Here is a 14,211-nt window from a genome sequence, read left to right as displayed (position 1 = left end):
TGATGACAAAGGAAATCAGAAAAGTATTTTAATTGTGGGATGGGGTGGGGCTATAGAGCAGAAAGGGCACAAAGGAACCTTAGGGAGTTTTAGAAATGTTTCGTGTCTTGAGCTGTGTGATACATAAAAATAATACATAAACACGTAAAAGTTGATCATACAGTAACAACTAATGCCTTTTACTGCAAATATGTCATTACTCAACTTTTTTAAACATTTCTCTTTTTAAATATTTGGCTGCACCAAGTTTTAATTGCAGCATAGAAACTCTTAGTTCCTTGACTAGGGATCGAACCCCTGCATTGGGAGTGTGGAGTCACAGCCACTGGACCACCAGGGAAATCCCTTGCTCAATTTTCTAAAAGTTCAAGGAGCTGTAGACCAGGGCTCAAACTTGGCCACTAAACTGAAGTCACACCATCATGGACTCTATGCTAACTAAGGAGCCTGACCTTATTGTGTGGCAGCAGTTCTCAAAGCAAGGTCTGGGGATCCACTCTTTCTGAGGTCCACCAAATCAAAAAAACTTCTTGTAATTCTAAGATATCAGCTTCTTTTTTCACTATGCTGACACTTGCAGTGACGGTACAAAAGCAACAGGAGTAGATAAAACCGGCACCTCAGCAGAAATCAAGGCAATTCCAACCAACTGTAGCAGCAGTTACTGTATTCTTTATGCTATGAATTCCCAGAAAAAGCCAGATTTACAAATTTCCTTGGGTAAACAGAAGTTTTATTAAATCTCAACACTTGAGTACATGTCCTAATATCTATGAGACTAATGGACAAGAGTATAAGGCCCCTGCTTGATGTGGAAGTACAATCATGGTCTCAAGAAAAAGTGTTTGTGATTGAGTTTCAAGAAGAATTAGCCTCAGGACTTCCCTGGTGATGCAGTGGGTAAAAATCTACCTGCCAATGCAAGAGACACAGGTTTGATCCCTGGTCTGGAAGATTCCACATGCCATGGAGCAACTAAGCCCACGTGCCGTAACTTCTGAGCCCACGAGCCACAACTATTGAGCTTGCATGCTGCAACTACTGAAGTCTACATGCCTAGAGCCTATGCTCTGCAACAAGAGAAGTCACTGCAGTGAGAATTCCACACACAGCAACAGAGTAGCCACAGCTCACTGCAACTAATGAAAACTCCATGCCCAGTGATGAAAACCAAAAATAAATTTTTTTAAAACAATGACTTTTTGTTCCATGAAACATTTTTTCTACTTGAAAATACAACTGACACACTATGGTTATCAATTTTGGGTATTTAGCAAACATTATATATCTTGAAAACAGAGTAAGCCTGTAGCCTCAAAAGATAAGTAACTGTCACTATCTGTTGCTAATGATAAAACTAGATCCTTGGAGAAAAAATAAGAATTCTGGAAACCCTGGATTTGCCACCACTTGAACTTGACACCTTACTCAATACTTTAGAAGACTTTTCTGATGAGACTGGTGATGCTATTAACCAGTGTTCAACATAACCACATAATCCAGTGAACCCACATTTGTCAAATGATGTTACAAAATCAGACATGAGTAGATAGACACCCAAAGAGCAACACGGACCAATGCATTTTGATGTAACACAGCATGAACAATACATCCATATGGCTTCAGATTTCAAGTTGCAACTACAGTCAATCCTTTGTATACCTGAGTTCCTCATCTGCAGGTTCAACCAACCACAGAGTAAAAATATAGGGGGAAATATTTCAGAAAGTTTCAAAAGGCAAAAGCTGATTTTGCTGTGCAATGACAACTATTTAATTGGCATTTACATTGTATTTACAATTATTTACATAGTATTTGGTATTATAAGTAATCTAGAGATGATCTGGTGTAACATTTACAGGACTGCATACATTATAGGCAAATATTACGTCATTCTATGTAGGGAACTAGAGCATCTGCATTTTGGTATCCACAGTGGTCCTGGAACCCATGTCCCTTGGACCCTGAAGGATGACTCTGACCTTTAAGAAGTTACCACTTGTTGGCACCAATAACCATAATTATCTGAAAAGGCTATTAAAATATTTCTCTTCTTCCAAAAAAGACCCACGGAATAATCCCAAAACAATTTGGAGAATGGTAGTAGAAACGTACATGTCAACAATTACCTTGAATGTAAATGGATTAAACGCTCCAACCAGAAGATACAGACTGGCTGAATGGATACAAAAATAACACCTGTATATATGCTATCTACAAGAGACCTACTTCAGACCTAGGGACACATACAGACTTAAACTGAGGGGAAGGAAAAAGAGATATTCCATGCAAATGGAACTCCAAAGAAAGCTGGAGTAGCAATATTCATATCAGATTAATAAACTTTAAAATCTGCTTCAAGACACTAGGAAGGTCACTACATTAACAGCAAGGGATCAATCCAAAAGAAGATATAACAAATATTCATGCACTCAATATAGGAGCATCTCAATACATAAAGCAAATGCTAACAACCATAAAAGGGGAAATCAACAGTAACACAGTAATAGCGGGAGACTTTAATGCCCCACTTACATCAATGAGCAGATAATCCACGCAGAAAATAAGGAAACACAAGCCTTAAATGACACAACAGACCAGATAGTCTTAACTGATATTTATAAGACAGTCCACCTGAAGGCAGCAGAACACACTTTTTATTCAATTGCACACTGAACATTCTCCAGGATAGACCACATCTTGGGTCACAAATCAAGTCTTGGGAAACTTAAGACGACTAAAATCATATCAGGCATTTTTCCAACCACAACACTAAGAGATTAGAAATCAATTACAGGGAAAAAAATATAAAAATCACAAGCACATGGAGGTTAAACAATACACCACTAAAAAACCAACAGATCACTGAAGAAATCATCTCCTCTCTTACATTCCTATATACTAACAATACAAGACCAGAAAGAGAAGCAAACAATCCCATTTACCACAACAAAAAGAATAAAACATCAAATAAACCTACATAAGGAAACAAAAGCTCTCTACTCAGAAAAGTAGAGTAGTAAAACACTACCTTTTTCTAGTGTAAAAAAACTACTTTTTTTACAACTACTTTTTAAACAGGTAGTTTAAAAAAACTACTAAAAGCAGCAAAGTAAAACACTGATGAAAAAAATAAAAAATGACAGAAACAGATAAAGAGATATACCATGTTCTGGGACTGGAAGAATCAATACTGTCAAAATGACTGCTAACTAAACCATAGAGATTCAACGCAATCTCTATCAAACTACCAATGACATTTTCCCCAGAACCAGAACAAAAAACTTTACAACTTGTTAAAAAACACAAAAAAGCAATCTTGAGAAAGAAAACCAGAGCTGGCAGAATCAGCCTCCCTGATGTCAGACTATACCATATACCACAAAGCTACACTAATCAAGACAGTATGTTACTGGCACAAAAACAAACACAGATGAATGGTACAGGATAGAAAGCCCAGAGATAAATCCTCACACCTATGCTTACCTAATTTACAACAAGGAGACAAGAATATACAATGAAGACAAGACAGTCTCTTCAGTAAGTGGTGCTTAGAAAACTGGACATGTAAAAGAATGAAATTAGAACACTTCCCAACCATACAAAAATAAACTCAAAATGGATTAAAGACCTAAATGTAAGGCTGGACACTGTAAAATTCTTAGAGGCAAACATAGGAAAAACACTCTTTGACACAAACCTCAGCGAGATCTTTTTTGACCCACCTCCTAGAGTAATGAAAATAAAAACAAAACAAATGGGACCTAATTAAACTTAGAAGCTACTGCACAGAAAAGAAACCACAAACAATATGAAAAGACAACCCTCAGAATGGGAAAAAGACCCATTTGCAAATATTTGAAAATATTTGCAAACAAAGCAACTGACAAAGATTTATCTCCAAAATACAAGCAGCTCATGCAGCTCAATATTAAAACAAACAACCCAATCAAAAAGTGAGCGGAAGACATTTCTCCAGATAAGACATTCAGACAGCCAAGAGGCACATGGAAAGATACTCAACATCACTAATTTTTAGGGAAATGCAAATCAAAACTACAATGAGGTATCACCTCACACTGGTCAGAATAGCCATCATCAAAAAAATCTACAAACAAATGCTCAAGAAGGTGTGAAAAAAAGAAACACTCCTACACCGCAGGTAAATGTAAACTGATACACCCACTATGGATAACAGTACTGAAGTTCCTTAAAAAAAAAAAAAAAAGAAACTAAAACTATAACTACCATAGAAAAAAGAAAGTGCTAAGTCATGTCCGACTCTTGCGATCCCATGAACTACAGCCTGCCAGGCTCCTCTGCCCATGGAATTCTCCAGGGAAGAATACTGGAGTGTGAGCTGCCATTTCCTTCTCCAGGGGAACTTCCCGACCCAGGAATTGAACCCAGGTCTCCCGCATTGCTCTCCCTGGTGGCTCAGACAATAAAGAATCTGCCTGCAATGTGGGAGACCCTGGTTTGATACCTGGGTTGGGAAGATCCCCTGGAGAAGAAAATGGCAACCCACTCCAGTATTCTTGCCTGGAAAATTCCACGGACAGAGGAGCCTGGCAGGCTATAGTTCATGGGGTCACAAAGAGTCGGACATGACTGAGCAACTTCACTTTCTTTCTCCCGCATTGCAGGTAGATGCTTTACCAACTAAGCTAAGTGGGAAGCTTCAAAACCACCATATGACCAAGCAATCCCACTATTAGGCATATATCCTGAGAAAATCACAATTCAAAAGACACGTGTACCCCAATGTTCATTGCAGCACTATTTATAATAGCCAGGACATAAAAGCAGCCTAGATGTCTGTGTGAGTGAGTCGCTAAGTCATGTCTGACTCTTTTTGACCCTACGGACTATAGCCTGCCAGGCTCCTCCGCCCATGGGATTCTCCAGGCAAGAATACTGAAGTAGATTGCCATTCCCTTCTCCAGGGAACCTAGATGTCTATTCACAGATAAATGAAGATGTGGTACATATTTACAATGGAATATTACTCAGGCATAAAAAGGAATGAAATTGGGTCATTTGTAGAGACATGGATGGATCTAGAATCTGTCATACAAAGTGAAGTAGTTCAGAAAAACAAATACTGTATACTAACATATATATGTGGAATCTAGAAAAATGGTACAGATGTATTTATTTGCTGAACAGGAATAGAGATGCAGACAACAAGGACAGACATGAAGACACAGGCAGGGGAGAAGGGGAGGGTGGGACAAATTGAGAGAGTATCACTGATGCATATAAACCACCACATGTGAAACAGGCAGCTAGTGAGAAGCTGCTATAAAGCAACAGGGAGCTCAGCTCAGTGCTCTGTGATGACCCACATGGGTGGCATGGGTGTGGGGTGGGAGGGAGGTCCAAGACAGAGGGGAGATATATATATATATATATGTCCAAGAGGGAGGAGATACATATAGCTGATTCACTTCGTTGTACAGAAGAAATATAACATTATAAAATAATTACATCCCAACAATAAGGACTTCCTTATAGCTCAAACGGTAAAGAAATCTGCCTGTGATGCAAGAGACCAGAGTTCAATCCCTGAGTTGGGAAGTTCCTCTGGAGAGGGGAATGGCGATCCCTTCCAGTATTCTTGCCTGGAGAATTCCATGGACAGAGAAGACTGGTGGGCTGCAGTCCATGGGATCACAAAGAGTCCCAAGACGACTGAGCGACTGACACACACACACTCCAATAAAATTAAGTAACCCTCCAAAATTTTTCCTCTTCCAACTACATACTTGTGTGAGACCAAAATTTCCCCATATATATCAACTAAAATGACACATGGCAACAGATTAAATATAGAGGCAGACAACAAAATTCAGCTATTACAACAGATACTAAAAAGATTAGCAAAAAATGTAGAAGAATGCTTACTTTTCTCACTCATTTTTTTTGTTTTGGGAAGTATAATTGTTAATATGTAATGGATTTGTTATTTTTTAATGACTAGTAGATACATGTTTCCAGTTTAAATTTCTAATGGGTAAGTATTAGCAGATATGAGCCACATGCACAAAAACTCTTGAGGCCCTCAAAATTTTAAGAAGTGTATAAGAATCCTTAAATGAAAATGTCTGAGAACCACTGCTTTCTGGAGTAGCTGATCAAATTTGCACTTTTCAAAGATCTTCTAAGAACATCTCAGAAGGAATGCAAACATTCTGAAAAGCTCAAGAAAACATCTGTAAGATTCCATAGGACACAATGAACTTGGTAAAACAAAAAAAAAGTTCCAAAATAGAATGAGAGAGGAGAGAGGATCATAGGATGTCAGAGCTCAAGAATTTAAGAGAGGACTAAAGGGTGGAGAAGGCAATGGCACCCCACTCCAGTACTCTTGCCTGGAAAATCCCATGGATGGAGGAGCCTGGTGGGCTACAGTCCATGGGGTCGCTAAGAGTCTGACACAACTGAGCGGCTTCACTTTCACTTTTCGCTTTCACACATTGGAGAAGGAAATTGCAACCCACTCCAGTGTTCTTGTCTGGAGAATCCCAGGGACGGGGGAGCCTGGTGGGCTGCTGTCTTTGGGGTCGCACAGAGTCGGACACGACTGAAGTGACTTAGCAGCAGTAGCAGCAAAGGGTGAGGTAGTCAGGATTGGAGGAGGAGGGTCACTCTGTAGAAAGCTAAGGAAAGCCAGCGAGGCTGGTAGCTGAAGGAGGCTGCTGAACCAGGAAGATGTACTGCTCTCACCTCTCTCTGAGTGTGAGAGAGACATGACCATGTTTACAGACAGAGATGAACCATGTGGTAGGGACAACCCACCCAGAGGTCCCAAAAGTATCAGAGAAGACGGACACCAGGACACAAAACTGCTCTTTGAACAGGGAGGAGGACACTCCTTCAACAGCCAGAGAAATGGGACAGTAAAGAAAACTCAGTTCAACTAGAGAGGGCAAGAATAGGGCCTCTAAGGCCAACCGCCCAGAGCCTTCTGATTCTTCTGTTCATCACAAGAATGGAGCCTCTCTCAGTCTCATTACAAGACACACTTGGCAAAACTGAAAATCTTTCCTTAAGCCAATGTTTAACAAGGTACTACGACTCAAATCAGGATCCCATACTACGAATCTCCTCTTACTTCTGCATCAAGGCAGCCTGAGAAACAGGAGAGGAGGACAAGAAATAGCAGGTCAGGGAAATGCTCTGTAACAACTCTGAAGCTGCGGGGGAGCCTCTTACAAGGGCAGGGAAAGGCTGTTCTCAGCTTCCTCTGAAACATTCCGAAGCTTTAGCATTAAGAGAACCTCTGGAACTCAGGCAGGGCACTGGGAGCAGGAAAAACAGCAGGACAGTGGAGCTGGCATAAGCACCTGACTGGCAGAGACAAATTCAGCCTCTTCAAGCCCAGAGATCCAAGGGAAGTTTGAATTTCATCTTAAAACTCCTGTATTTAATCAGTAACACCTCAGTAGTTACTCCGTGGAGGGGTGGGCAGGGGGTTAGAAAGGCTACAGGAAAAGACCCTCTGATCCAGAGCTCACCATTCAATCTGGGAGATACAACTACCCATTAAGACCCAAGGACCGAGGGTCTGAGGGATGTGTCTGGGGAACCATATGGCCATTACTATGGCATAGCTCCACAAAGAGTGGTAGCTGTGAATAGGCAGGAATAACTAAGTAGGAAGGCAGGAAAAGCAGACTGAAAATATTCATCCAAGGGAGACCTGAACGAGTGGCAGCAATGGGAATGGAGATCAGATGAAAGGATACACGGGCCAAGAGTTAGATCACATCACGGCTTTATTGTTACAAGAGCTGCGGAGAGGTTTCTGAAGGAAAGCTAAAGTTATTTATTTATCTAGCATCCATCTGTACTGGGGCCTTTGGGGTTAAAAAAAAAAATTAAAGGAAAAAAACACCCAAACACAGTTCTTTCCCCCAAGAGGACACCAGCATCTAGTCAGAAAAAAAAAGAGACTCATAATTGGAGAAGACAGAATTAGATTAGCCCCAGGAGGAGAAGAAAGGGAAGAAGTTGGCTGTTTTGAGATCGTCTGCATTTAATATGCCTCACAAAAACATTCATTCAGTAGGCTAATCAGAACTATGGTTCGCGAGAACAATCAGAACTATAAAGAGTTCAACCTAAAACGCGAGACGCAGTGCTAGAGGAATACACAGGCCCCTGTGAAAGAGTACAGAAATGAGCAGTAGAATGAGCCACAACGAATGTGGGCTTCTGAGGGGTGGGGGCTGTAAGTGCCGACAAGAAAAGATCAAACAGAAGAAAAGAAACTAGTAAAAGGAAGCCATTGAGTCTTAGGAACCAAGTGGAAATTTTAAGTAAGATGAGATAATCAGAGACCTACATAGCAAAGGACAAGGTGCGTGAATTCCAGAAACAACACTTGTTTGGAAATACAGAGACCTGGGTTCCAGTTTTGGCTCTATCATCATCTCACTATATAAATCACCCCTTTTCATTCTCAGCTTAAATCTCCTTGTCCATGAAAATAGTGAGACACTATCATCTGGACTTCGTGTCAACTCAGAGTTATACCAGGGAGGCGGACAGGTCTCCAACACCTCCTGAGCGTCAAAACAATTCCAAAATTACAGCTTAAAAATAAAGTCTCAGGAGAAAGGGCAGACCCAGGAGACAGATGGTGTCAGACCCAGAAGCACAAAGCCAGAATGCAGAAAGCGCAGGTGTTAAGCAGTAAGAGATTAAGTGTTCAGTCAAAAGACACCAAAAAAAAACCCAACCTGCCCTTCAAGGTAACTGCTTTGCTTCCACAAGGGGAGAGCTACTCCCACACCTCATCAAAGGAGACTTCAGGCCACTGTGCTAAACCTGTCAGGATGGGACCTTTGTCAGCATATTACACTGGCCAAGAATAAGGAAACCAGTAGCACTACTGAAGTCAAGTTACTCCCAGAATCAGCAGCTAGATGCAACTGTAACCCATTTTTAGCACACAAATCAATCTTCAGATCTGTCCTCTGGGAATTCTCCAGTTACTTCAAGAAAAGTCATCACAAAATGCCTTAAAAATCACAAGAGAGTGTTAACTCACTGTAGTTGAAAACAAAAACGGTACTCTAACCATACAGGAATACCGAAAACTAAAGCAGAATGCAAAGGCTATACATGACTAAGTGTTCTTCTGCATCACTGAAAGCAAAGCTCAACCCTACTTAAGTCAGGAATATCCCCTCCACACCTGCGTTACTTAAAATTGCATTCTACTGGGTTGGCCAAAAAGAAGATGTTGAGAAAAACCCAAACTTTTTGGCCAACCAATATATTAAGAAGACAAACTAATCCCTAACAAGAGCCTTTTTAAATCCCAATAACGAAACTGAAAACTATGCCAACAATGTAAAATTAACACTCTCAAATTTGGAAATGGTTTTTTATGGGAAATCATACAATTTTCCTATGAGAAATAGGAAATGTTTATTTATTATATATACTTTCAAGTTCAATCGTTTCAGCCAGTTTACTGAAACTGAAAAATGCCTCGTTTTGGCAGTCCTATATTGAACATAAAAATTTCCAGCATTTGGAATCTGTGAGCTTACAGAGGATGACAAGCTCTCATGCAGGTATAACTAAAATCAGGCTGCAACACTGTCAGGAAAGAAAACAAAGAGCATTCCCAAAGCAGCAGCTGTGGGGGGCAAAGGAGGTGTGGCCAGCAGAATGCAAATACTGAAAGGTGCAAGCAGTGCCTCCTGCTTGCCTCAAACAGAGAGGAGCAAAAATTCTTTATGTGACTTCCCCCACTCTAACCTCTTCCTCCAACCCTCTTTCCTATCCCGCATCCCCTACCCCAGGGCTTTCTGGCAAGCTCTTCCCAGAGTCCATACAGCTTAGATACTGCCCAGGAAAAGCAGATTTGCAGAACAGGATGGGATTAGCACAGCTCTTCCTCAGCAGAGAAAATACCTTGCTATTTGATCTCATGATTCTCTTACTGCCTCCAACCACTAGCTACTGAAGATAGCAGCCTAAATGTGAATATCTGGGTTTGGTATACATTTCTATCCCAAACTTCAAAGGCAGAAATATTACCCACTAATTAACCTGCCCTTTAAACAAACATACAACAATTTTAGGAAACATTTAGCTGAAAACAACGAATAAGAAACTCTGCACAGTTATTATCTAGCAAATGAACACTAAAATTCCAGCACAGACCTACTCCAGTCATCACACCCTTCCCCTCCACCACCAGATTCACAAGAGTGAATTCATGGCTGAGTGGCCTGTAAAGGTAACTAAAGAAGCAGGAGGGGACAGGTTAAAAACTTCCCAGACCACAGGTTAAAAAGAAAAAAAGTTATCTGGTTTGTATTTGAGTCTGCATTCTCATGGAAAAAATTCCCTTTGGCAACTCTCTGAACATGGTCTTTACTTCTTTATGTTTAAATCCTTTGAGAATAAGATACAGAAATAAAGGCACATATCTTTTTACAGCTGCTAGCTTTGTGGCTTACACACTGCTAGAAGGATTCTAACTGTTCTCTAGAATGAAACCCCAGCCCTCATTTCTGGTAGAGTTCTTTTTATGAACTAGGAGCTTATTCCAGATTTTACCACGCACTGCTAAAACCCTTATTAATTCTTCCTGGGAATCTAAGAGACAGGATTACGGGAATTTTAGCTAAGAGAGAAAAGCCAAGATTTAATAAGCCCCATTCTACTTTTATAGGTCTACAACAATCATGTGACTTCACATATGCCTTTTCTCAGAAGGAAAAAGGTGGCTGAAATTTAACTGTCCTGAAAGAGGACAGTCTTTTGTGCAGAGGGCTAGAAGGGTCACCCCCACAGTGGGAGGAGCCTGACTTCTCCAGACCTCTGGCTCTCTCATAATCGGCTAAACTGCTCTGACACATATCATGGAATGATAGACACAGCACATTCCTCCTGACATCAGCACCACAGCACTAATGCTCGGAAGACCCACATTGACTTCCACAGCAACCCAGGTTCCCTCCAATGCAGTTCAAGCTCACTTTTGCCTATGAGTGAGACCAGCCCACAGACCACTACCTTTTCTGTACAATATATACCACCAATAACCCTCTTGACCCCTCTAACATACTAGAATACACACAGTATCATAGGCTGAACTACCGCACCAGAAAGACCTAGGTTCACACAACCCGTTTTATCTCTTGGTGGCCTTGCCACTTGATTTCTAAGTCTGTTTCATCACCTGCAAAATGGGGAGGGGGAAATTAAGAGAGACCTTTTGAGACAAAGATCCCAAACTAGCTCTCAGGTTATATACAACCTTCAGAGACTTTGATTCATACAATGTTTTCAATTTTTTTAATTGTTACGTTTATGAATTAAGAGACTGGCAGCTTAGCTAAGAAAAAACAAAAGATCCATGAACTCTGGCCCCACATTTCTGCATAGCCAACAACCAGCTACTGGCTCCCCTTTAAGCAAATTTTGTAGTTCAGGGGGCACTGTTCTTCTTTCTTTCCCTATACTCATTTATGTTACCTCAGGCCCCTGTAGGGATTTGGGTCTGTAGCCCATTATAATGATTAAAAACAAAATAAATAGCTTGGGTGACCCCATGAAAATACTTACAAAGACAGCTATTATCATTAGCCTACAGTCTGACGGCTGTGATCACCTTCCTCCACCTGCTGCCTCACAGACACTGGAGTGCATATCACAGCATAGACCGTAGAACCCTGCCTTCATCGAGTACCTAAAGGCCCAATCCAAGCAGCTCTGTGTTTCCATGATCCCTCAGCACACACACCAGCTCTCTTAGCTCCTGCCTGCTGCACAAGCTGGCACAGCTCCCCTTCCCCAAAGGGGAGCCTGGCCAGGGAGATATTCCTAAGGCCACCCACGAGAGGAGGGAAAGCAAGTATTTCCACACCATTAATACAAAGAGTGACTTACACACAGGGCAGTCAGCTTCACATTCTGCTTCTAACACACTGAGCATGTACTGCGGCCAGACCACTGCTCAAGCTTAGATTACATCACCGTGGCAAGAGCCAAACTCTAGAGCAAGGGGCTCTGGGAACACAGTGTCGCCCCAGGCAAGCTCGAAGAGGAAGGTTGGCCCTGAACTCTCCTGTCCCGGGGGGGTTGCGGCGGAGGGTGGAAGCCGACAGCCCAGAGCTCCACGGAGCTCCATAAGCAGAATTGCCTTCCACTCCCCTTCCACCTACGAGTAAAACCAACCAACCAGGGAAACCACCGCCAGCCCTAGGTTTCCAAGGTTTCCTTCCGCTTGTTTGGATGTATTTTTGTTTTTAGCCCAGCGTGGGTCCCTAGGCTCAATTACAACCTGAGCCTAAGGGTGCACACCCTCCTCAGGAGACACTCGCGGCCAGCTAGCACATGTCAGCGCTGTCACTTGGGGGGCAGACCCGATGCGGGCGCTGCACCTGGGGCTTACAGCTCCGACCCGCTCGCCCCTCACCAGCACATGACGCTAGCCAGCCGCGTACTCAGGTGCCAGCAAGAGAGCGAGGCGGCTGATCGGTAGCCAGGGAGACCAAGGGAGGCAGCTGCCAGCAAAACCCAGCGCTAAGCACAGCCCAGCCCAGCCCAGCCTGCCGGGCGGCTGGGGGAGGGTGTCAGACCCCCGCGTCCCCGCCCCCCATCCCTACCCCAGGGCTCTGAGCGCTGCTGTCCCAAGTCCTCGTGCTTCCCACCCGCCTCCCGAGGGCAACACTGTGCAAAGGGGGGCAAGGCCTGCAGGGGACTGAGTGCCACCAAAAACTAACCCGTGCAGGCCAGGACGTGCTTCTGAGCCCCAGGGTCGGCTCGGACTTTCCAGGTCCCCGGGGTGGCACTGAGCCACTTACAAGGACCCTGACCTGGACCCTCAGGGGATGACGCAAGTCAGGGTCGCCTTGACCGTAAACACCACCCACACGAGGAAAAAGCCAGAGAATGAGGCCACGTGGTACAACCCACGGGGAGCAAACTTTCCTGGGTCTGCGTCCCCACTGTCCCCGGGGTTCCAGGCAGGCACAGGCCTTCCTAACCCCTAACTGGCCAGGCCAAGCAATCCGGCTGTCCCCTCAGGCAAACCCGGGACCTCAGGCAAACGCGGGGGCCCGCGCCAAGCCCCCCACGCGAGTCTGGGCACCTGGTCCGGTCCAGGGCTGAGGAGAGACTGACAAGGCCAAGGTCACTTGCACGCTTCTCCGCTACCTAGAGAACCCGGGTCAGGGAAAACGAGACTGGCGCGGCCTAGCTTGGCTCCAAGCCTGCGGCGCCTCCATATCCTGCAAGACCCATGCCTATGCCTCCAGGACACAGCTCACCTGCGCGGCTCCCCAGCTCCAAGCCGCGCTGCACGTGCGGGTATACCCACCCACTGGTGCTGGACCCCACCTAGTCAACCCAGCCCCAGCATTCCAGCTCCAGCCGAACGTGTGAAGCCACGTGACCTCCCGGGCCGGGGAAGCGCATGCAGAAGGCACGAGGGGCTTAATCCCTCCGCCTTAAAGGAGCCGCGCCTACTGCCGTCGTGGAGGTCTCCCGTGACCCGAGGCCCAAGCGCGAGGGCCTATGCCGCCTGCAGCCCCGCTCCGCCCCGCCTTCCCCCGCTGCCCAGTGGGTACGAACGAGGCTCGCGTGGGACGTGGCGAGGCCAGTGAGCTCCTGGCGCTGGTGGCTTCGGCTCTCACGTGCGACGGCTGCGGGAGAAGGAAAAGTTCCGGGGGCGGAGGCGCCCTTCAGTCCGGCCAGCTCCCGTCTGGACATACACTCGAGGCTGACTGGAGTACGCAGCGCAGCTCGGAGGCCTCACCGGCCGCCCCCGGAGGGCCGCGGCGCCTTTAAGCCCAAAGGCCCTGAGTCACGAGGAGGCTCCCTACCCCTCCTTCGCCACACACCCCTCCACGAGGCCCCACGCCCGCAGGCACGTGACCCGCACCCCGCCCGGGACTCGCGCGCGCGGGTGGGGGCTGGGGAGGAGGGGACAGCGGTACCGGCCGAGGAGGCGCGCGGACCGTTAGCTACCGCGGCCCTGACCGCGGCCCCGCCCAGCCCCGCCCCGGCGGGCAGCGCTTACCAGTGGGAACGCCATGGGGATGGCGGGGCCCTGCGGGACGGACGGACCGGCCGGCGGGCGGCTGACCGGCTCGGCGAGGGACGCGCAGACACGTGGGCACTATTTTTGCAGCGAGCCGCTCACAGCGCCGCACTCGCGGCCGCTTATAAAGCCCCGCC

The 14,211-nt window shown here is 45.1% G+C and overlaps 1 protein-coding gene across 2 annotated transcripts in view; it reads right to left on the bottom strand.

Moving 5' to 3' along the window:
* CPEB1 (cytoplasmic polyadenylation element binding protein 1) overlaps positions 1 to 14,211 on the bottom strand; it is a 114,619-nt gene extending 100,408 nt beyond the window's left edge. The window contains exon 1 of one of the 2 annotated variants that reach the window (XM_088829602.1): positions 14,054 to 14,211. In XM_088829602.1, the coding sequence (XP_088685728.1) occupies positions 14,054 to 14,068 (15 nt within the window). In that variant the 5' untranslated portion in view covers positions 14,069 to 14,211. Of the gene's footprint in view, positions 1 to 13,605; positions 13,854 to 14,053 lie in introns of those variants that run through there. The other variant, XM_055417889.2, reaches the window with a different exon arrangement.

Source organism: Moschus berezovskii, chromosome 21 (assembly GCF_049115385.1).
Source record: "Moschus berezovskii isolate FMDL1 chromosome 21, NW_MosBer_1.0, whole genome shotgun sequence".
Lineage (NCBI taxonomy): Eukaryota > Metazoa > Chordata > Mammalia > Artiodactyla > Moschidae > Moschus > Moschus berezovskii.
This window is presented reverse-complemented; position numbering and strand designations above follow the sequence as displayed.